The following is a 24,848-nucleotide window of genomic DNA, read 5'->3' as shown; positions in this document are numbered from 1 at the left end:
ATATTTATGGTTTAATAACATCCTTTCTATGGTGTACACACTAGATTCTATGCTTGTATGTAAATTATAATGATGAATAATTTATTTATCAGCCTTACATAGAAAGTTGCATAAGAAAAAAAAACTAATTCATCATTGAAATGGGAACATGCAGCTTGTGAAATAAAATTGTAATATTTTAGCATAAACATAAAAGAAAGCTTGCAGAGAAAATATTTAATGTCAATGAACGGTATTGATGTATTTTACTCTTGTTTTTATCTTGGTACTCTATTTGTTGCGTATTTTGATTATCTGTTCCATGAAGGAAAGGTGATCAGTCTTACGCTACACGTAATAACATCGCATTGTATAGCCACCTTTTAAATCAATATTTTATAACGATATAAGGCATAATTTGTGCACTGTCTAAAATATTAAATTTTGCCGATGTATGTAGTTACCTATTGCATTTTAGGAAGCAAGTATTTTTTAACAGTATTTTGATTCAAAATTATTTTTTCTAAACAGTAATATAAATAAAAAAAAATCGTAGTGGTAATTCAATATACCATCTCCAGTGATTCAAATATAAATAAATTCTTCACTTAACAGTAATTCAATTTAAAAAATAAAATAATTAGGTATCAGACTTCTATATATTTTTATTAAACAGTATTTCGAATATAATTAGACTCTTCGCCAAGCCTTAATTCAAATATGTTTGTTTAACGATATTCTATAAATGCATTTTTTCTTAACTGTGACTCTAATTTTTTTTTTCCTAACAGTAAAATTTTTGATGAAAGTAGGTTGAATGCTGTCGAAATGCGATCCCTCAGGCGAATGTGTGGTAAAACGATGTATGATAGGTGCACAAATGTCGAGATCCGTGAAGTGTGTAAGGCTGAGACATGCATTATTGACAGAATCAAGAAAGGGATGCTGCGTTGGTTTGGACATGTAGAGCGAATGGACAGCGAAGAACGACTAAAACGATCTACGATGCAAATGTTAATGGATGCAGAAAACGAGGAAGACTGAGAATGATATGGCACGATCAAGTCCATCAAATACTTGAAGATGGACATGTCAAAAGTAGGAATAATCGGCGTGCGTGCATGAGAAGATGTATGAATGTAGAGGAAGCGAGGTCTGTATGCCAAGATAGAGTGTTATGGCGTTCTATCCTCTCTGCCTACCCCTACGGGCAAACGGCGTGATGGTTTGTTGTTGTTGTTGTGTGTAATTATTTTTTCCTTGGCCGAAACTTCAACGTATTTTTTTCTTAAAACTATTTTTTTTTCCTGACCGAAACTTGAGTTTATTTTTTTTAAGAGTATTTATTTTTTTCTTGACGGAAACTCTAATGTATTTTTTTCTAACAGTAATTATTTCTTTTTTGACAGGATTTTTAATTTTTTTTTTTTTAAAGAATTTTTTTTTTTTCTTGACAAATTTTTTCTTGGCATAACTTTTTCTTTTTCTTCTTGTCAGAGATTCCAAAGTATTTTTTTTGACACGTTTTATTTTCTCTACAGAAATGCTGATAAATTATTTTTTGACATTAATTAAAATACAATTTTATTTTCAGATGGTTGGCGACTACTCAATTCGAAGCAACGGACGCTCGTCGAGCGTTCCCTTGCTTCGACGAACCAGCTATGAAAGCCACATTCACGGTCACCCTTGGGAGAAAAGAAGAACTCACTGCGATTAGTAATATGCCGCTTCAGGAGACCAAACCTATGTGAGTTTCATGAAAATTTCACGACCCAGAATCACTTCCTCCTTGCCTGTTGATTTGAGTGAGCTTTTCTAACCTCAAACACAACATGTGCTATCTCTTCGATCTAGTGAGGAGAGAACCCTTTCAATACCTATACACAATGAGGAAATTCAGCCCTACGGGAAATTGGATACAAAAAATGTTTTCTTACGTGGGGTAAAAATTAGAGCATTAAATTGTACGGCAAAGTTTCTTAAAAATGTACAGAAAAAATAATAATAAATATTTTGATAAAAACGCACTACTTTAAATGACGTCATTGGTTCATGTGAATTAACCTATGATCTGAGAGCTATGGAAGATTTCCGGTCTGCTTGTCGCTTCTGGACCAATGGGAAGAACTGAAGGAGAAAAAGCGGAAATGAACCTCTGACGTTACACGTAGAGTTATTTCAGAAATACAAAACTTTGAAAAATCGTAGCACCGATAATACGATATATAAAAATTTAAAAAAAATATTTTTGACTTAGTTTAACAGTCTATTAACAAATAAAAAAAATAAAAAAACCACTGAACTTCCTCATCCTATTTTTGCCTCTTACTTCATTGAAATATCACTAGCTGAATGTTTTGTTTTTCGTTCTCCTCCATTCCTTTTCCCTTTTACCCCCTTTTTACCTCATAGTGTAGTGTAGATTTTTACTTAAATTACTTTATGTTTGCTTAGTAAAGAAAATATCTGTGCTTCATTAAAAAAACTGATGTACCTACAATATGTTCTTATGTAGGTAGTACTTATTCAAATCAAACTGTTTGGGTAAGAAAGCGGAAATCGCCTTGACTCTCCCTTTCCGATGATATGTAACAAGAACAAATAGCATCTAATTACTTGAATATCTCCATAAATATAATAAATTATTTGATGAGATGTTCAGTATTCTTTCGTTATACATTTACGAATAAGTAAAACGATTTTGTTATTGAATGATTAATGCTTATTTTAATTTATTTTATTTTATTTGGGAAATCAACAGTTCTACATACATATTTTTAGTAAACAAACAGATATAGTGTATAAACTCAGAACTAATAACAGATTTCCACATAGTATACAAAGTTAGTAAAGGAAATATATTACATATCAAATAAATACATACAATTTATACATATAAAAATGTTATTTTCATGTACTCAATAATCAAAGATTTTTTAAATATTTATTTTAAGAACATTAAGTTACTGTGAATTGGGCGGGATAAGGACAAGAATGCTTGAAGAGAGGATAAGGAGGGGAGGGGAGATGTACATATTTATTATTATAATGTCTACTAAGTTACATAATACATTTTAAGTGTAAATTTTAAATCTGACAGAGTGATGTTTGTGTAATCTATATTTTTAAATTTTGTATTGTACATTGAAAAAGTCCTACGAAAAAAAGCATTTTTAACATACGATGTTCTACTTATTGGTACCTGAAACAGGTGGTACCGTCTACAAATCCTGGCTGGCACATGTATTGTTATTAAACCAAGCAGCTCTGTACAGTCAACCATTCATGTCATTATTGGGAACAAAAAACATTTTATCAAAAATCGGAGATAAATCAACAATACAATAGAAAGTTTACTAATGTGTCGAATATTGCGGAGTACGTAGTAAAAGAATAATCTTAATATATGATTGTCTTACACACTCGTAACGTCTCACTCTTGATGATACGAGCGTCACACGCGCGAACAACAATGTTTCTAGTACTTTTCCCGGACGCCAGTTAGTAGCTACACAACTTTCGTCACGGGCGATTTTTTCGCCCGCACTGGGAGCATAAGCTAACGGTTTTTTTCACATTTTTGGCAATTAGATAAAAATATTATCATTTTTGACTTTAACTATAAATAATTTAATCAATTTCGTATGAACGTATTTTTATATGTGCCACATTTATAGTTAAATTTTTTTGATAATAGTAATATAAAAAACAACCCACCTAAGGAAATAAAACGATCACTTACTTTAAACTAAATTATAACGTTAATGCTCGCGTGGACTACCATGGTAGTCCCTACGATTTAGCTCTAAATTTAATGCTCGTGCGCTCACACTTAGCGTCTGCGTAACTTTGATTCTTAAGGTACCTACATTTGTTCATGAAGAATACACGGACGCTTAACTCACAAATGCCTGCAGGTAAAAAAATATCGATAAAAGTTTCACTTGTAGCTTAATCACAAATAACTATCGACGTTCTAATAAGCGACGTAATAACAATTTCTCACCATGGTTGTTTATCGTTTTCGCGATCACAATGCAACATCTGTGAACACCTAACATTTTTTTTTTTTTATTAAATCATACAAAAAAATTTTTTTGTACTCCCAGGAGTTACAACAAACTCATTTTGGGACAGAAAAATATTTACATACAGGTATGTTAACAATAATAATATAACAACAAATAGTAATAAAGTAACAAGTAATAATATGTACATAAAAACTGAAATAAGATAGCAAGCAAATATATGATACAAATCGTACATCCGCTTGCCATCCTTTAAACAATCCATAATAAAAATAAAACATAAAATTGTTAAATTTACATATTGCAAGAAAGAAATATTTAAGGGAAAAAAGAACATATAACGTAATTTCACCCTCCACGTACCTCCTCAAGTAGTAATTTTTAAATGAATACAGTTATTTATTGACGTTCTATAGGACTCCGGTAGCCTGTTGTACTCGCTACAAGCAAGGTATAGCAGAGACCTTAGACCATACCTTGTCGTGCGTGATCCAGGTACGTGAATATTTTGACGCTGTCGCGTATTATACTGATGGGCGTCACGATTAAAGGTATGGCCAATATTAGTCAGAGAGTCTTTATTCACACCTTGAAGCACCGTTTTTGTAATCTCATAATACGGTATGACCAAAAATGGGAGAATGTCAGAAAGTTTGTAAATGTCTAAATATTTACGTTAAGCGACATATAATACTGCTGCGCAATCACATATTTGAATTTAACCGGTGTAAATATGGAAAATATTCCAAAATTGCTGTTTTCATTTATTTATTTACTATTTATCGTGCTATTTATTGCATTTAGCCGGTGGTTGGCTAGCCAAATGTCAAGAAAAGAAGTTGCTATAGTAATCGTAATTAAATTTTCACTTTTGTGTACTTGATTCTCCTTACTATTTTGCAAATGCAATATATCGTATTATTTTATTTAGTAATCGGCGATTTTTCGCCAGTGAACTGCATTTATTTACGAGGAAAACAAAAAACAAAGAGACTAGAGCGTTGACTTAGAGATTACACACGCGTTGACTTATGACTGCGATAACTTAAGCATGTTCATTGTTGTTCATTATGATCGCTCAAATGATTAGCATGTTTTTAAGCGCGTCAATAGTTATTTGTGATTGAGCTACTGTTCGCGCGAGTACTCTAGTGTTTAAATGTTCCCCACATCAATATTTACAAAACACATTTTTTTCTAATTATGTCACACTAAGGAAAAAACGTCCAAACTGTGACGAGTTGAATGATTACACTAGGTCAATTTTTGTAATTTTATTTTGACCTTATGTTATATTATCTTTACAAATTGGGATTCCATAAAATCCACGTACAGAGTTATACCACATAGTAATTAATAATTTAATTACCGACGCAATTGTAATATCCATGATATTGATATTTTATTTTATAAACATTGATAAATAGTTATTCAAATTCATATAGAAAAAAACCCAACGCTAGATATTTATTTCACCAACATTGTGTTATTTAAAAATTAATAAATAAAAACATTACTTATGGACAACTTCAACAAATACAAACTAATACTACATTCGGAAAAAGGTATTTTGCTCAGAGTAATAATGTAACCTAGAGAGGAGCCCGAACGTAGGAAAACCATTCCATGACTATTGAGTATTAAGTTAGCTACAATTCGCAGCAAAACAATGGGCCGTATTCAGTTCGAGAATTGCTAAATAGATATTTATTTGCATTGTAATTACTTTTAAATATGTACCTGTGTATTTATCATTGCTTCAAATCTATTTTTCTAAAATTCGCCTATATTTATTTTATAAAACTGAAAATATATGTTTGTGTTTTTTTGAATATTTATTTGTTCATTTTATTCACAACATATTTATGTCGTATTTATTGAGACATTAATCCCAGCTCCATTGAACCAAAGTCCTGTCTTAAGTTTGTTTGTTTGTCCGTCACATCTCCAAAATGGCGAGTCGTAGCGGCCTGAAATTTGGACACGTCATTTTAGATGCGATTTCAAGGTTAACGTACCTTTTTTCGAGTAAAATTTGAATCAACCTCTACTCGATAAAAACTCAAACTTTATACGGATGCCTAGTGCGGCCCTGTAATCAACTTTCATTATCAACAGTAAACATACTTTAATTCACAAATTTATCTCCTAAATTGAGAAAAAATAGTATCTAAAGTAAATGTGTTGATATAAGGAAAGTTTTTACGCAAAATAATACACGTGTTGGGACAATAAATGCCAAAAATCAATGTCTATCATGGAAAAATATTCGGAATCAATTACCTGTAAAAACTGACTCCTTTAAAACCCTTGACGCTTCTACTGCTGCAACCAAACATACTGCTATTTATCATAGTCGATTTTTATTTATTATAACGTTAATATCTAAGTTATTTACAAACAAAGCCAAGCACAGCTACAAAAGCATCCGATCGAACCGTTATGTCTATGTTGTCAAATGAAACAAAATGGCCACCAATTGGTTGCTAGCCAACAAACCAACATCGCTTGCGTTCTATGAAACATAGTGTTAAGGCTTCTCTCTAGGTTACGCATTATTTTTCTGAGGTATTTTGAGTATTATGAAAATTAAATCTACAACCTACTTCCACTGTCTTTTTATTTATTTGTGTAAAGGGAGTTTATTACACATAACTTGAGACATAAGTCCTAACTAACGGGACTAAAAGTCCTGTGTTGAGTTGGGATGAGCAATTAGTTGACACAGACACAAGAGTATATCATCACTAATATTACAAAGGATTAGAAACACAACAATAATAATAACAATAAAAAAGCAAATAAATGGTACATCAATATGGTGAACAGTAAACTCAAACGTTCGGAAAATCATCAAAGAGTTTCCCACTCAATTTCCACCCACTAAGGAAAATTCAGTCCATCAAACAACTAGTAACGAGAAAATGTTCAAAAAGCTATAAAAAAATTCATAGTGGAGCTCGAAAGAAGGTAAATAACCTTAAAAATATTTCACCTTGACCCTGCCAGAAATTGAACCCAGGGCCCCAATAATGGTCACGTCAACCACTACATACCAAGATAAACTTATTTCCTCTCGATTTATTTGGCTAGGTTTTTACCTTTTTAATATGTTTCTTTTTTCAGAGAGGGAATGAAGGGTTGGCAGTGGGATACCTTTCAGAAATCTGTTCCAATGTCTACTTATCTCTTGGCCTTCATCATTTCTGACTTCGAGTATGTTCAGTCTCCCCTTTACAAGAATAATGTAATTTTCAAAATATGGGCCAGGAAAGACGCCATCAATCAGGTTCTTAAAAAAAATATTATAATCCATCAATATTTATACTGCCATACTATCTATACTTATATTATAAATGCTAGAAAGTGTTTATTCCTTTGTTTGTATTTTCTTCAAGCCTAAACGAAGAGACAGACAGACATTTTTTTTGCGTAGGGATAACTGAAAAGGTAAGAAGTAAAACAAAACAGTTATTTTCGATCCTGAATTTAAAAACATATATCGTCAACAATAAGCAACATTACTTAAAAATAATTAGGAAGTAAGGTGGGATAGAATATGGTCAAGAAATGGTCAAGAAATAATGGTCAAGAATAATAAATTTAAAATTATTTTTTTAAATTTCCAATATTGTCTTCCTTTTTAATGGTATATTAGATTTTCTTTTTATTGAAAAAAAAATATTTGTTGAAAAATCTTGAAAAAATAAGTATACAATTACAAAATGTTTGGTACATTCATAATATTAATAATCACGTTTCTACCTCTCTAATAGAGTGAAAACTCGTGTTTAGAGAGGGAGTTTGTTTTACATTTATTTTTATACACATATATATTTAGTATCTAAACACATATTTTGTTTTTACTATCTTTAACAAGATATCAATTTTTTTTTTTTTAATTGTTTGATCTCAATCTGCTATCACTGAATAGTAAAAAAGCATTCTTCCTATCCTTTTCAATAAATTATTTTAATCTTCACAGTAAGAAAAACGATATAAATCATTCTATGTGACCCCAAATATATACGACACAAAAAAGTCTAATGATATAAAGTACCTTGGTGTTATCCTAGATAGTAGATGGTATATACATATTTGATAGAATCAGAAACATTATCTGTCCAAAAAATATAAAATCTTTTTACTACGCTATCATACAGTCTATTCTGCGGTATGGAATCATAGGCTGGGGAAGAGCTTACAAGACAAATTTATGTCCATTTTCAATTGCCCAAAAAACCAGTTCTAAAATTATATTTAAAAACCTAGAACATACCCTTCAAAGCTTTTTGTTTGCTTTTTGTTTTGGTTTTATAGTAGGATTTTATTTTTTTCATAGCGGTTGTTAGAGGACCAGCAATCGAAACAAGTAAGATACTTTCTATCCCGAGAAAATATCCGGATCACCGTATTAAAATAATTTTAATCACTTGATATTAACCTTGCGCTGTTTTAATTTATTTGCAGACGGGTTACGCTTCCGAAGTGGGGCCGAAGGTGCTTGCGTACTATGAAGAGTACTACGACGTTCCTTATCCGCTCCCCAAACAGGATATGGTAGCCATTCCAGACTTCAGTGCGGGGGCCATGGAGAACTGGGGCCTCATCACGTACAGGGAGACGGCGCTGCTGTACTCCGAGACCAGGTCATCCACCACCAGCAAGGCCAGAGTGGCTTCTGTAAGTCTAACTAAACAGTTTTCTCCTTTGGCCGTTATGGATAATGATATCTGAATATCTTCCACGCTCTAGCTTTTGTATGTCTTATGAATTTTCCAGATTGTTATTGTAACACGGGAGGGATTCAGTATTATGGCGAGGAGTAATTTTGCCTGAGTTCTATGGATCCTAGGGATCATGTTAGGATCTGTGTTAGGTTTTTGCCAGTAGTGTCTTGATAATTTGATGTTCCTCTGTGATTTGGTATAGATACGTATTGTTTTTCTTCTGTTACTTGAATGTATGTTGTATGGGGCAAATTATTGTAATGTTTCCCATATGTATTTGGGTTTTGTGTTGTTGTTTGATTTGTTTGTATTACTACGTTTTTCTTCCTTTCTGAGGCAGGATCTAGCAAGTCTCAATTTGGAACTCACTATAAATCATAAATTGCCATTGTTTGTTCTTTCGTAAACCTAAGCTAAATTTTAAATTTCTCGCCTTGTAGGTGATTGCCCACGAGCTAGCCCACCAATGGTTCGGCAACCTGGTGACGATGGAGTGGTGGACAGACCTGTGGCTGAACGAAGGGTTCGCCACTTACATGGCGACACTGGGGCTGGACCACGTCCATCCAGACTGGAACGTCCTACAGGAGGAGTCCGCAGATAACTTGGTGGACGTCTTCAGACTGGACGTCCTCGACAGTTCTCATCCGGTGAGTTGCATTGCTTGTCGAAAGATGACTTAGGTTATAACTCGCTGCAATGAGGTAGTTTAGAGATTAATAAATAAATATTAATGAATCATCAAATTAAACCAAAAATGTTTTTTTTGTATATCGTATTATCGTCGCTATCGATTTTTGGAAATCCCCACCGAAACTTTAAAATTACACCTCCCGCGACGTTAATTAAGGTAACACTGTGTATCAAATTTTCGGATTTTAACCTTTCGTTGGCTGGTTTAAGGAGCCACTTTACACACTGTGTAACATTCACTATTTCGCCTATGTACCATCCATATACATCCATAATTCTTCAATTCTTCCTTCTGTTGATTTTAGGTCATAAGCCCTGTTAATGCCTAGACACTCATATTCCCTTCTCTAAAATGTTCTTCATCCCTGTTGTAATTTTTTTCATCTTAATGTCACCTTAGGGGGTAAAATCCAGTCTTTTGTCTACAAACATTAAAAAAATCTCAAAATATTGTAATGAAACCAACTAGTCCAAGAAGTTTAAATTTTTAAAAATTGTTTTTAGGCGTTACCTACTATATAAAATGGATATTATAACATAGGCATTTTTTAAATATTTTTTTTTTAGTAATTCAAGAAAGATACATACTAGAAAAAATAGAATTTTAAAGCATTCGTCGACACAATTTTACATGGATTTTACATGAATCTTCAATTATAGAATTACACAAAATAAATTTATACATAAATTAAGGTGTAATAATTTTTTTTTTAATCCAATAAAAAATAAGTTGTACGTGTGTACTTATTAAATAAGATTTGAAGAAGCAAAATGGTGAACGTTAGACAGTGTGTAAAGTTGCCACTTAAACTAGCCAACGACAGATCATAAGCCCTGTAAATGCCTAGACTGCCATATTCTCTTCTCTGAAATGTTCTCCATCTCTGTTGTAATTAGTAAATAATCTTTATTTTTATTCATTCTTGAGAAATCGCTGTTGTGTTCGTACCTATCTCAAAACATCTTTTGCCAAATAAATGGTGTTAAGGACAACGCAAATGAAGCGGAACCCTGCATCGAATTGACAAAATAATGACACCGTACCAACGGCATATTTATTGTCTTCGGGAAAAAACCTTTTGAAATTGAAACTCAAGGTTTAAATGTCAGTGACATTCATACTCGCCGCATAATAATTTGTTTATGTAGATACTACCTTTAACAATCGTGAGTGAAATGTTAATTATTGATGTATTAAAGCAGCTCAACAGGCTCGCTAATGCGTTCGCCAGTGCGCTGACAAATACGTATTGGCAAACGTGTTGAGAGGGCTATTTCCGGCATTGTCGGTTTTTCAACGCTGATCGAGGGGCGCTGGCTGAACTGGGTGAACGCGACCCATTAAGTCCAACTTTCCGAACGCGGTCACGGAGAGGGCGCATGCATTTTTTTTGTAATTCTTCTCGTACTTTTCTTTGGTTTTCGACAAGATGGATTTTCAATTTATTGAGTTATGCCATTGAGAAAACTGTTACATATGTAATATTAATTCCTTTCAATTGAGTAACTAATAAAACACTTGTGTTGTTCTGTAAAAATAAAGTTTTACTGTATCAGTTTTATATCACAAAACGAACTTAATTATCATATTTTTTCAACACTCTTACCTGTAAAATCAAAGAAACGACATTTAAGTTTTTTAAATCAATCTCTTTCCAATTTGCTTTTATGATTTACTCAAACAATCTTTATTCTTTATTTACTTAGGCCATGTAAAATTCTGGTGTCATGTTGCCATCTTAGTTTTATCTGTTTTACCGTGTAACTGTGAAATACTGCTTTATCGACAACGCAGAACGCTGTAACATTCAAAATTAAAGGGAACACATAAAATAAAAAAAAATAACTAAAAATCCTTTATTATATTATGCACTTATGAGCGCTTTAATAAGTAAACTATTAAAACATTTTTGTTTATTTATTTTCTTCTTCCTTGATTCCACATTTTTCATAAATTAATTGTGGATTACAAGGTATTTTTACAAATAAATTTATATGTACCAGCTAAATCTGCCCACTAATTACACAATAGGCCAGTCATTTTGGTTTATTTGTAAATGTTGCAAATTTTTTTGTAGGGGCTATTTTTTTTTAAAAAATAAATAAAAGCTATAGTTCGAAAATTTGTTTTTTAATTTTATAAAGTAAAAAAAAAACTACTTTTCACCAGTCTGTATTTTGGTTGGCTAGACGATATAATAAGTCCGTCAAAGTAAGATTTTTTTTACTTGAATTTTAAATAAATGAGTTAAAATTTTGAAATATGACGGTCAGTATGGTTTCTATGTCCATCTCGGCGCGTGAGCCACGTATTTTCTGTGCGCTTTTGACGTGCGCACCAGAGATTATACGAATCCGCGCATCGACCCGCACCGAAGGACACTGAACGACTCGCGAACGTGAGGGCAGTGTAGCGATTTCGTTGCCAATACGCGCGCCGGCGTGCTGGTGAACGTATTGGTCAGCATGTGGAGCCGCCTTTATACATTCACCACATTATTACTTACCTTTTTACTTTAGTTTCGCTTATTATGTACAATTTCGTAACATGTCTGTACGTATAACAAATTATCTTATGAGACCGAAGTTAATTAGAAAAGTACGAGTACAGCACATTCGTAGCATTTTTGTACAATGTAAATTGGCAAATTTTTTGAAATTTCTAACAATAAAATGATCGAAAAACAGTGTAAACGTTCAATTTTAGGCCAAGCGGCGCGGCGATTTATTAAAAAACTGTGATTTCACAAAAAAAAAAAAAAAATTTAATCTTAAACTATTGCATAAATAATTCATGAATTTCCTAATATTGACTTGATTCCAATTATCAATAAACTACTTATATATTAATAATTATCAATATCAGTACACTAAACACAATGAGGAAGTTCAGTGTTTTTTTTTATTTTATTTATTTGTTTCTAGACTATCAAACTAAGCCAAATAAAAGTATTTGAAAAAAAAAATGTATCGTCATTTTTAAAGTTTTACTTTTTTTATTGAAAAAAAAATATTTGCGTTTTTATGATTTACCCAAACATTTCATTTTGAAGGCCATTTGAAACGAGTTGTAAATAACTCACTATTAGAAAATGGAAATCAAGTTGGGGTAGAGTGGGATTCGAACTTCCGTCGTCATCACCAAAGTACTTTCGAAACGACCCAAATTTTTACCGGACACGGAGCTATGAGAAGTTATCTATATAAGTTTAAATTAAGGAAGGATGACTATTGTCCATGCGATGATATTTCTTCACAGAGTATCGAACATCTGTTATTTCAGTGCCCATTTTTCAGTTTACAAGGCCATATTCTTGAAGCAGAATGCAGGAAAGATGGAATATCCTTAACAGATATCCACACTGTAGTTAAAAGCTGTTATCACGCGCTATTGTTCTTGAACTTTGCAACAATGGTGATTGGACTCATAAAGGTAATAAACCAAAATCAGTGATCGAACATCCCATTTCCAAGATAAACAAAAACGATTTTTTCCCAGTACCTTAGCCTTGTACATGACACGTAAGGAGGGGTCCAAATATGTAAAAAAAAAAGTAGGATTCGAACCACGGACATTTGATCCGTGAGTCCGAAACACTAGCCACAGTACCACAACTCGACTCAAACTCATTTTGAAATTACTCCGCCTGTGACATTACATTACATATTTTTTGCACCACAACAGGCCAGGAGGCCTAATTACAGTGGTGAATTACATCACAGAGCACCCAGGCTTGAGAAAAATCACATTTGAATTTTTTGCGTTCTCACCGGGAATCGAACCCGGAACCTTCTGTGCGTGAGCCAAGCGTCTTGACCACTACACCACGGAGGCCGCCTCCACTTCTAGTCGGTTACCTCTGCTGATTGGTGAACTGGCTTCCAGAAAACAGGAAATCTATCACAACAATATCATTAGGTGATTCTAAAGAACTTGTGTCTTAGTTCAGTTTTATAATTTTTCTCGTACGTTTTCGAGAAACTTAAGCGTACAACTAAATGCTCCAATTTTTACCGCGTGCAAGAAAACAGTTTTAATTTCCGATTTAAAAAATGCCAAGAATGCTTAGGCTTTACAATGAAGTGTCTTAAGACAGCTCTATTGATGTATTCCTACAGCAAAGAGAGTTAAACAAAAGATAAATTATTAGCTCTTTTATGGCACTTTCGTATGGCACTTTTCGAAATATGAAATTTACCGACATGGCAATTTCTTCTTGTCTCTCTGAGATAATAATGATTTATTTGTAGATTTTTTCTTATATCTTGTAGTTTACAATATGTAACTTATGTTGTTTTGAATATAATTTTTATATATTTAATTAATGAATTGTTTATATACCTATCCACCAGTGGCGAGCGGTGAGTTTTTAAATTGGTAAGCTATGAAAATTCTGATAAAATGTCCATAGCGGTAGTATGGCATATAAAAAACAAGTCTATTTTATATTTAATAAATAATTCCTAACAAATGGCTCCAGCGGCTAATAGTTTCAGTAAAAATATTTTCTAATGTAGCACAAACATTTGATTTAAAAAATAATATTTAAAAAAACATAATTGTAAAAAAAAAATTAGACTCGAACCCCCGCCTTCATCGTTAGAAAGCAACGACCCAACCGCACAGCTATTTCGCGTTTTCGGCTAAGCGTCGAAAAAGTAATTAATAAACTGAATAATTCATTAGCGCACCAGTGCATCTTTGGTTAAGTCAGACTATTATAACTTGTCTTGAAATAAAACACTATTTCTTAATAAATGATAATAATTCAATAATTTTAAAGTATTCCTTACCTTACGGTGTACGATAGTTCACCAAACAAAACATAAATTACGTTTTAAGAATCATTGTTTCATCGACTTTTATATCACATTATTATTCACAAAACGACATAAGTTATACATGTTATTATTCTTAACACTATACACTAGTAACGTTTTTATTATAACTCTTAACTAAATTTTAAAAGTTTAAATGGATACTGAAGAATAACCTACAATGTTTAACTGTCATCGTATGCACAAAAACGAATTACAATCAAAAAACAATTATTGAATCTTTGTTTTTTTAAAACCCACCAAAGGATTTATACTTTATTATGGATTAAAATATCAATTCGTTTCGATTTAAATATCAATATATTAATAATTTTAAAGCAAATTTACTTTCAAACCACAGAAACATAAGTATGATCAATTACTGTCAATTACTTACATATTATTGTAACTTTCGTGTTAAGAAGTACGAAATATATTCGTTATCTCTTTCTCACACATAACGAGTGCGTACATTGTCACCTCCCTTAGACTGTTGTAAGTCAAATTGATGTATTTTAAAGAATACTAGCCCTTATTGAAAAGTATTGAAAGACTAAATTGCATTAATGAAAGCTGCAAGATTTTACTGTAATCGCAAGTGTAATTTTTCGAACGAGATTCTAAACTTTTAGGTTAAAGACGTATTTGAATTAGTGATTTTAAAGCGAGCAGAGTAATCTCGTGTAATCCAGTAGTGATAAATTTGGCCAATAGAGGCGCAACTGGTCGCTGTATGGAATAAAGGAATATATAAATTTACTTACCCAAGAAAAGTAATATATTTTTTTGGTGATGTGTTTTTTCTTAATAATAATACAGTATTATAAAACATTACTTACGATGTCAAAAAAATATGGTAAGCTGCATGTAATCGATTATAAGGAGCATTCGCCACTGCTATCCACTGGGGTTTATGTAATAACCTGTCGATTGTTTTAAATTAAATAAAAACACTAGGTCACTTTTACGCGTTTTGTTTCCAGATTTTTTAAAAGATAACTTATGTTTTCAGGTTTCGGTGCCAATTGGAGAACCGAGTGAGATTTCACAGATATTCGATACTATTTCTTACAAAAAAGGATCTGCCATCATCAGAATGATGAACCTCTTCCTGGGAGAGAAGGCGTTCCGTGACGGAGTCAGCAAGTAAGTAACTGGCACTTAGTTTGTTTTTTAATTGAAAAAATATCCATTTACAATTTTTTTTAATGATTAAATAATTGTCGAGTTTGGAGATGAAATTTCGGGACATCTGATGTAAGGTTTGCAACCGTATCATAAGATCATATCTTACCTACGTTACTCATTTTATTCATTTTCCTTTTTTTTCCTTTTTAAATCAATGTAGATGTCTGTACATTGTTCATGTGTTCATCGTACCATACGACATTTCTTAGGCATCCAGATGTTTACTAACTGAGATGGATATGGCTGCATCGTCTGTCGTCATGTGATATTAACGACCTTATTTCCCTTAGTAGTTTCACCATTTTCTTCATTTTTAAAAGCGTTTTTTTTTTAATATTTTTTTTCTGCTTGTGTAAGAAAGGGGTTTTTGCTTGTAAATTGTGCTATATCTAGTTATAAAAGTGCTAAACTTGCTTTGTTTCTTTGTTGTTCTCAATATGTGTGTATTTTTTTTTAATTTTAAAATTATTTTTGTCCTGAATTGAGTTGTTGTAACTCCTGGGAATGTAACTCAATGTATTATGCCTGTAAAATACTTTGTGTAATATGATTTTAAAAAAATCTTTTTTTTATCCACAACGAAAAAAAGATTGTTTTATTTCTATAAAAAATATCCGCTTTCTTAAAATTTACTTTAATTTTTCAAAGATTGTACAAATTTCAACTAATTGTCAGTAATTGTAGTAAATAAATAAGAACTTTTATTTATGTTCAAAGCATTAACTTTGTGGTCAAACTACTTACTGACTTTTTATATCTACCGGCTTCGAAACGTACCCGTCTCTTCGTCAGGACACTCACTATACCAACGAGCAAATACTAAAATACACATTCACCTTTAGCATCACCGTAGTATACAAAGTATTTACATAAAAATACATAAATTACATACAGAGTTAAAGAGGATGCAAACACCACCATGTCCGAATATGCAGTGCATGTAGTTCATGTACTGCAGACGGGTACGTCTCGAAACCGGTAGAAATAAAAAGTCGGTAACTGGTTAAATACAAATTGTTACTAACATCAATAAAATAATAACCTAGCCGTAGGAAAGCGATAAACTACACTGGCGGATATAAAATCCGTAACACTGCTAAAAACCCAAAACTCACAATGCGAAGCTCAATTTCTAACGTAAAATTGAACATAGTTATGCAGAAAGCAGCCAGTCTACAATTTTGGAAAAATGCGGTATTGATGTTATCGGGTGCAGTAAGGTCGTTTCTATGTTCTGCTAAAAACAGCCGGACCGCTTTCATATAAAAAATTGTATTAATCACCTTTGGAAAAAGGTGTTGATCACAATGACGGCATTTCTCAATTTGCAGAAAACACTAAAAAAACTAGAAAAATCTTATGATACTTTAAAAATCTTTTAAACTGGTCAAATACACAATAAGATTCTTGTTTGTAATATATTCAAAAAAACTTATATTTTCATTGTTTATTGTTTGTTAAAGTCAAAAACATTCAAACTATGGCTGGCTGCTTTCTGTGTAACTACGTTCAATTGATGTTCACGGAGTACTATAAAGATGTTCTGGTTTTCAGTTACCTGAAAAAATACAAGTACAAGAACGCGGCCCAAGATGACCTCTGGCAGTCCCTGACGGAGGCGGCGCACAAGGTGGAGGCTCTGCCAAAGGACTATACCGTGAAGCAGATCATGGACAGCTGGACCAAGCAGACTGGATACCCTCTCGTCACCGTCACTCGAGATTACGACAAGAACTCGGCTCTTGTTGCGCAGGTCAGTACACCGCACGTCATCACTGCAATAGTGACTTCAGATTTCCATACATATTCTCGTATTTCGTGTTCAAATTGATTAAACTAATAAAAAAACTCCTTTAAGATAGATATAATAAAGCGAATGATAATTGAACGTAGTTATACAGAAAGCAGCCAGCCATAGAATATTTGTATTCGTTATATCTTTAATCTCCGCAAATTTGACCACATAACCGAGTACCGCACGCAACTACACTGGCTCAGTATCACGCATAGAAGAAACATTCACATTCTATCACTTCTTCACAATACTTTAAATAATCCCACTTCGCCTGTTTATCTGAGAGAGCTCATTCAACCTCTTTCACAACACGGACTATCTCTTCGTTCTAGTAACGAGAAAACTCTTTTACTACCCAGTCATCGCTCTAATTTTCTTGCCTCCTCTTTCACAGTAGTAGCCGCTCGATTGTGGAATAATCTACTCACTAATGTTAGAGACGCCCCTTCTTTATTTACATTTAAGTCAAGATTGAAATGTCACTATCTAAATATTTAAATTGTTCCTTTATCCTTCTTCTTTCCTTCCCATCCCCTCTCCTCTCTTCATAGTATAGTGTTAATTTTTTTTATTTATATTTATTTTTCCTAATCTTTATTTTTAATTTTTGTATAAAATTGTAAGATTCAATATGTCCATGTGTTTATAATTTTCTCAAACTGAACGGTTTGGGTAGGTAGGAAAAAATCGCCTTAAGGCAATATGCCCGCCCTTATATGTATATTTATTGTATATGTATATAAATATATAAATAGAACAGTGAAACTGAAATAATAGCCATTTTGTGAAAAGAGTGAATTATAAAATCTATACAATAGTTTGAATGTTTTTGACTTTAACAAACGATAAACTATGAAAATATAACTTTTTTTTTAATATTTTACAAACAAGAATCTTATTGTATATTTGACCAGTTTAAAAGATTTTTAAAGTACCAAAAGATTTTTCTAGTTTTTTTAGTGTTCTACAAACTGAGAAATGCCGTTACTGTGGACAACACATTTTTCCAAAGGTGATTTATACAGTTTTTTATATGAAAGCGGTCCGGCTGTTATAAGCATAACATAGAATCGAGCTTACTTCACTTGATAACATCAATATCTCATTTTTCCGAAATTGTGGACTGGCTGCTTTCTGCATAACTGCGTTCAATTACCTGTCAAAATCACCAAACTCATTTAAATTCGATGATTTTTTTTTCTTTACTTATGTACCTAGTGTCTGGACAGTGCCGAATGAATCGGCGTTTATTGTAAAGCATAGTATTATTATGATATTTATTTATTTTCTTTTATTCAGGAAACATACAGTACAGTTACAAAATTTAATATTTTACACAATTAGACTTAACTCTAATGGACCAGTGAAGTTTCCATATTATAAAGCAATTATATGTAAAGTTAATTATGAAAGTATAAAAAAGAGAAGGAAAAAGAAAAACATAAATGAAAGTTGTTTAAAAATTAAAATTGATATGATATGTTTGCAAAACAGTTAAGATGGTACAAAAATAAACAAATTAGCAATTAAAGTAAAATCAAGTCAAAATTAAGTAAAATTAAAGTAAAATTATTAAAAGAAAACCTCATTTTATAATTTTCTTCACCATGTTATATTGGGTGAATGTGTATGTGCGTGTGAGTAAATGTGTGAGTGTGCGTGTATATGTGTGTGTAATTATACACGCATGCTCATTTGCATGCGTATGTAAATGCACTTATTTATAAAAAAAAAAATATGTACCTTCATTTATTTTTTGAAATATATTTGTATTTTGTACTTAAATTATTAATATTATAATCTCACAGCAAGCACAAGAGGTTGCTTTTTTTTAGTGTGGTATTCCATTTCATTTTTTGGTTTTTGTACATTATGTATTTCATTTTGTTAACATTTTGTTACTTTATATTATATTAAATAATAAAAAAAATAAAAAATAAAATGTTAGGCACTGTCTATTCTCACTCGGAATAGTAAATACCTGTTCTGAGGTAGACAGCATTTCTTTCAAATTATAAAATACAGCATATTAAATTATCAAAAGAAATAATTAATGTTTTTTAATAATGATGAAAATGCTTATTACTCACAGCATTTACATATTAATACACAGACATGCCCTGAGCCTTTAAAAATGAAGACCTTAACTCCTGCCCAAACGCTTAGTTATGTCCAACGCGTGTTTAGTCGTTCTTCGATCGCCAGCCAGGCGTGACGTTTAGAATCAAAACAAAAATGCCTACATGTGTCATAAAAACGTGTAAAAACCTTTCGGATAAACATTAAAAAAGGATTGTGTAACTTTTCATGATTGACAATGCTTGGAACAATTAACTTTCAAACACAAATATTATTTTTTGTCAACGTAAAACTAAGTTTAGCAGCGCAATTGCGAAGCGTTTTTTAATTACAGGGATGCACAGATAGGAATATGTTTTTAAAATATAATAAACGTAAGTTTATATTATTTTTGCTTTCTCTAAAATCTAGAGTAAAGGAATAAATCGGTCGAAATAATAAGGAATTTAAGAAAAGAACCTGATTGGGATTCACTAATAACAAACGTTGATTGTTAACCTTAAAATACAAGCTTATTTATGTACCAAAAATAAGTATCCTCCCATTTTCAGTATTCTCGTCAAATGCAGCCCTGGGAGTAATAAACAAACTTAGTAAGTATGGGTACGTTTTCGTGTCACTACTTTTTTAAATATTTTACTCTATAGAGCGTGTCCATGTATTATAATTTAATGACTCATATAAAATTTTAATGTCAAAGCTTTCCAAATGAAACTATTTTTCAGTTTAGGTCTAAAACTTAGGAATAAAACTTAGTAAACTAGGATTTAGTTATTATTTTTTATTAATCTGCCACAATATAAGTGTAATGCACTTTTAGAAGACACCCTTTGTCTTAAATATAACTGAAATGTCTTATTTAAATAAATAAAATGCTTTTAGTTTACATCAAATAAGTCAATTTACTTGAATGTGCTGTTAAGTATAACAGTACTTTATGGTATAGATCACTAAAAAAATGATTTTTCACTAGGAAATCAAATCACGACGTCGGCTTTAAAAATATTTATCCTCTAGGTGAAGGTAAAAATAGCTCGCAACATTCCAAGAGTTGAGGCAGTCAACAATGTAGTTTAGGATCTTTACATATCTTCACCGCTTACGCCGCTAATATTGCATTACTTCTCAATACAGTTATGTTATATAGTTACATAAGATTCGTCTTCATATGAGCATCTATTTTTATACCTCTTTAGTTCTACCACTATAGTATTTGATCAGATACTAAAGACCTGTCGACCTGTGGAAAATCCCCCAAACTCCGGTACCAATATTAGAAAACAGCGGAGTTAGAAACACACGCATGATTTTAACTTAATTAAAACGGTTTTTTGTCTCCTCGTTTCAGCAACACTATCAAGAGAAGAAAGGGAAGGCCAGGTCCACGAGTCCCCTTTGGTGGGTGCCCCTGAGTGTTTGGTCTGCTGGGTCCCCACAACCCAGTCAGGTTCCCTCGTCTTGGCTCGCTGGAGAAGCCTCCGTCACTCTTAACTCCATGCCCAACAAGGACAACTGGGTACTTTTTAACATCGACATGGCAGGTACGTATTCAAATATTGATAATGTTAGCCATTCAAGCCTTTTAACTAATGTATTCAATAACTATAAACTACTTACTATTTCAGCATACCTCTATAACGTGATTTTAAGTATTATTATTTGTTTATTTTAGAAACAAACAGTCGATAATGATATAATAATATTTTAAAAAATATGGTTTAAAGACAGACCGGCAAAGTTTCTTAATAAGTATCATACATATTAAATTGTGATACAACAAAAGGGTGTGTTTATGTGTATTTGTATGAGAGTAAGTGTAGTGGTGTGTTTATGTGTATTTGTGTGGGAGTAAGTGTTCAGGTGCATGTAAGTGTGAGCATTATTAAATAGCAAGTGGGATCGTATCGCAGCCAGAAAGAATGAGTCTTAATTTATTTTCAAATAAATTAAGGGGCATGTAAAATATATCAATAGATAAAAAAAACGCATTGTAGTTCGAGCAAGAATATAAACGTATGTATATTTTAACTAACCTACATTTATTATAATCAGTTATATTTTACCGAAATATTTTAGGGATTATTGCACCACAAAAAGTCAATTTTGCGCGTCGTGAGAGATTGAAAATTCTTCAAAATATTAATGTGGCCCTTAACGCAAAAATGAGCCACGGTTTGCTTTATTTTAAAATACAATCTAAGTAATAATAGTGGTTTAATGATTTTTATGAATTGGCTAAATCTAAAAACATTTCAAACTGAATGGCCTAGTGGGTGAACTTTCAATTATGGTTTTGTTCATATTAGTTTATTGATAACGTAAGTCTATTTAGAACTGCTCTCCTGTAGAAAATGTTTTTTTTATTGTGTCACTGTTATTCCCGGAGTGCGCTTTAAATTAATTATATTTTTTCAAAGTTAAATGTTAAATAATGGATTGTTTATATTACTACATATTTTATCTTTACAAAATTTGTCAATTTTTACGGAAACGTAACAATTATTCAACTTTGAATAAAAAATAATAAGTTTAAAATTTTATGAAGTTAAGTTATTGATGGGTTTCCGTGAAAATTGACAAAATTGGTTACGAGAAGATAATATCCAGTAATATAAAACCACACATTTTGTTAGAAAATGTATTAAATTTTTATTTAACATTAAAATTTGAAATATTTTTAATTCTTTTAAGCCCACCCCGGGAATAACAGTGACATAATGAATAAAATAACTCATTTTTACAGGTGGTTAGGCCTATTGAAAATGTGTCACAGCGTAAATAAATTCCTATGCTTTTCTCCTTTTCTCTCGCCCACTTGAATCCTGTCCCTTTTGCACCTTATAGTTCTAATAACTATTGAGTTGATTATTTTGCCACCTGGAGTCAGTGTCCGATTTGACCGCGATTGAAGTGCATGTTCGGTTTGGAGTTTTGCCGCTTAAGCTACCGCTCGCTCCGCCGTGTCGCTGCCTCAGCTAAGCTCGGAGAAAATAAGAAAATTAACAAAAAAGGTCAGTCCATTCACTCCATTCACTCCATTTCCTTGCATCTATTTGCGCTGTGACATTTACAAAATTTAATATACCTCCTGCCGAGAACCAGCTCACGCATCGCCACAGGAGAGCAGTTACAAACACACTCGCGTTATCAATGAACTAATATTAAGGAGCGTAATCTATCAGTGGAAAAAAATATTTAAGTAACATGAATCTTTTAAGTATATTTTTTATCAGAAATCCCTTGAAAAATATTTTTTTTGTTTGTTGTTTATTTTTGTAATGGTGCAATTTTGAAAGGACGAAGTTTTATTGACTAAATCGTATGATTTTCTTATTTTTTATTAGATTACAGCCTTCACCGTTTAAACTTTATTTAACTTATAAAATAATCAATTTATTGTTATAGGCGTGTACAGGGTGAACTACGACGATCGTAATTGGGGTCTGCTGAAGGAAGCCCTGAAGGGTTCCAACCACAGCGGAATACCAGTCCTTAGCCGGTTCCAACTTATCACCGACTCCATGTCCCTTGCGTCTGCCAACCACATGCCCTATGCCCAGTCCATCAGGTACGTTGTTTTTTGCTTGTTTCTGCCCCGAAAAGAACTTTGAATGAAACTGGATAAATACGCCAAGCAAAAAAACGGTGTTTTTTTATATTACTATTAGATACAAAGTGAATTTTGATTTCAAGTTTTCTAAAAATACTTTTTTTGTCACAAATTAATGGAATTTTCTATTCAGTAGGGCAAATTTCTAATTTTTAATTAATTGTCCAAAAACGTTCCCTAAAATTTTTAACTGTTCTTTCTCCGTCCATTTATTCTACATGTTCAAACCATCGTATAACTCTTTTCTTGTTTTGGCTTATGATCCTTATCTCAGCTTTATAATACATAATTCATAGATCTCGACATGACGTTGTGCATCAATAATATAAAGTTTTAAATCACACTCAAATACTGTCGAAATGCGATCTATCAGGCAAATTGAGGGTTTTTTCCCGGTGCTGCAAAATAGCGTTAAATAATTATATCATTAAGTAACATATCAATTTAGTTACCCACTAAGTTAAGAGACTTTTCAGTGCGGCACCATTTTATTTCGGAGAGGTTTTTTTTACACACAGACTATATTTTTGTTACAATTGACATTATTTTTTTTAATAAAAAAAAAACTTAAATATTTACACAATAATCATAAAATTAAATTCCTGCTTAATTGTAAGCAAACAATTTGTCGGCAGGTTCTTAAATATTGCTTCGGATGTTTTATACTTAACCTACATTAACAATAATTTTATTTGATTTTTTAGTTGATTGTATTCGTGATCTTGGTGTATATTTGGATAAAAAATTGTCTTATGAGAAACATATAGAGAAGATGGTCAGCAAAGCTTACAAAACATTAGGCTTTATAATAAGAGTATGTAAACCATTTAACTATCCACAAACACTAAAAATATTATATTTTGCACATGTCCGCAGTATTCTTGAATATTGCTCTACAGTCTGGTCTCCTCAATACTCCAAATACATTTTAAGAATTGAAAGGATTCAAAAAAAAATTATGAAGCATCTAAACTATCGACAAAATGAACATTTTAATAACTATGAAGAAGCTGTACTATATCACAATATTGAAACCTTACAATCCAGAAGAACTATATCTGATACCGTCTTCCTTTACAAAATAGTAAATAACAAATTAGATTGTCCCCAACTTCTTGAGAAAATTAAAATTCGTATCCCTCAGCGCACAACTCGGCTGCAGCAATTGTTTCATGTTGGAAGATCAAGCACAAATAACAACAAGAATGCACCTTTTCCCAGAATCTTAAATAGTTATAACAAACATTTTTTTGAAATTGATATATATTTTCTAACTTTAATTAACTATAAAAAAAAATGCCAAGGCTATAATTGCAGATAATAATCATTTAACTTAATCACTACTATCTATTTAACATTTGTAATTTGTTATATACTTGTACATTTGTATTTATGTCTAAGAGGAAAAGCTAATCTGAAGCTACTCTTGGGGATCCGTAAAATGATTTTTTTTTTTAAATTATTTAAAAATTATAATAATAAATTAAATTTTGAACTTTTAGTTATAATTATTATTTTATTTTTTTTGCAAGTGATATGATACGGAGTGGCTTAATACAGGTACGCTTTTTTTTTAAATTTCTTACATTCTATTTAGTTTTTATATAGAAAACTATAATTGGCCTAAAATTTTGGTTTATTTGTATATACTGTATTTTTTGTTGTAATGGCTGTTGTTTTCTTTAAATAAATAAATAAAATAAATAAATAAATAAATAAAATTACATATTAAAACTATCATACATGCAGAAAACTTTTTTCCATCAGTCATTATTTGAGCATACGTCTCACTCCCATATTTAAATCACTATTTTTTTTTTTTTTTTGAGATGTTACATATTTTAGGTACCCATTATTGTAGTGTCCTTTTGCCATATTTATTGCAATATCTAGGAACAGCTAGCCTCTCCATACTAGTAAACCTG

General features: G+C 31.8%; 1 protein-coding gene across 1 annotated transcript in view; it reads left to right on the top strand.

The window, feature by feature from the left end:
- The window catches only part of LOC148282269 (aminopeptidase N-like), a 74,229-nt gene that overhangs the window by 34,291 nt on the left and 15,090 nt on the right, over positions 1 to 24,848 (top strand). Inside the window, exons 4-11 of the mRNA XM_088225359.1 lie at positions 1,574 to 1,729; positions 7,137 to 7,299; positions 8,481 to 8,693; positions 9,181 to 9,390; positions 15,264 to 15,397; positions 16,994 to 17,192; positions 20,662 to 20,854; positions 22,719 to 22,881. Coding sequence (XP_088081485.1) covers positions 1,574 to 1,729; positions 7,137 to 7,299; positions 8,481 to 8,693; positions 9,181 to 9,390; positions 15,264 to 15,397; positions 16,994 to 17,192; positions 20,662 to 20,854; positions 22,719 to 22,881 — 1,431 coding nt within the window. The remainder of the gene's footprint in view (positions 1 to 1,573; positions 1,730 to 7,136; positions 7,300 to 8,480; positions 8,694 to 9,180; positions 9,391 to 15,263; positions 15,398 to 16,993; positions 17,193 to 20,661; positions 20,855 to 22,718; positions 22,882 to 24,848) is intronic.

This window comes from Micrasema longulum, unplaced genomic scaffold, assembly GCF_059751315.1.
Source record: "Micrasema longulum isolate JH-2025_06_02 unplaced genomic scaffold, ASM5975131v1 h1tg000346l, whole genome shotgun sequence".
In the NCBI taxonomy this organism is placed as follows: domain Eukaryota; kingdom Metazoa; phylum Arthropoda; class Insecta; order Trichoptera; family Brachycentridae; genus Micrasema; species Micrasema longulum.
Note: the sequence above shows the minus strand (reverse complement) of the source record. Positions and strands in the feature narration are given on the sequence as shown.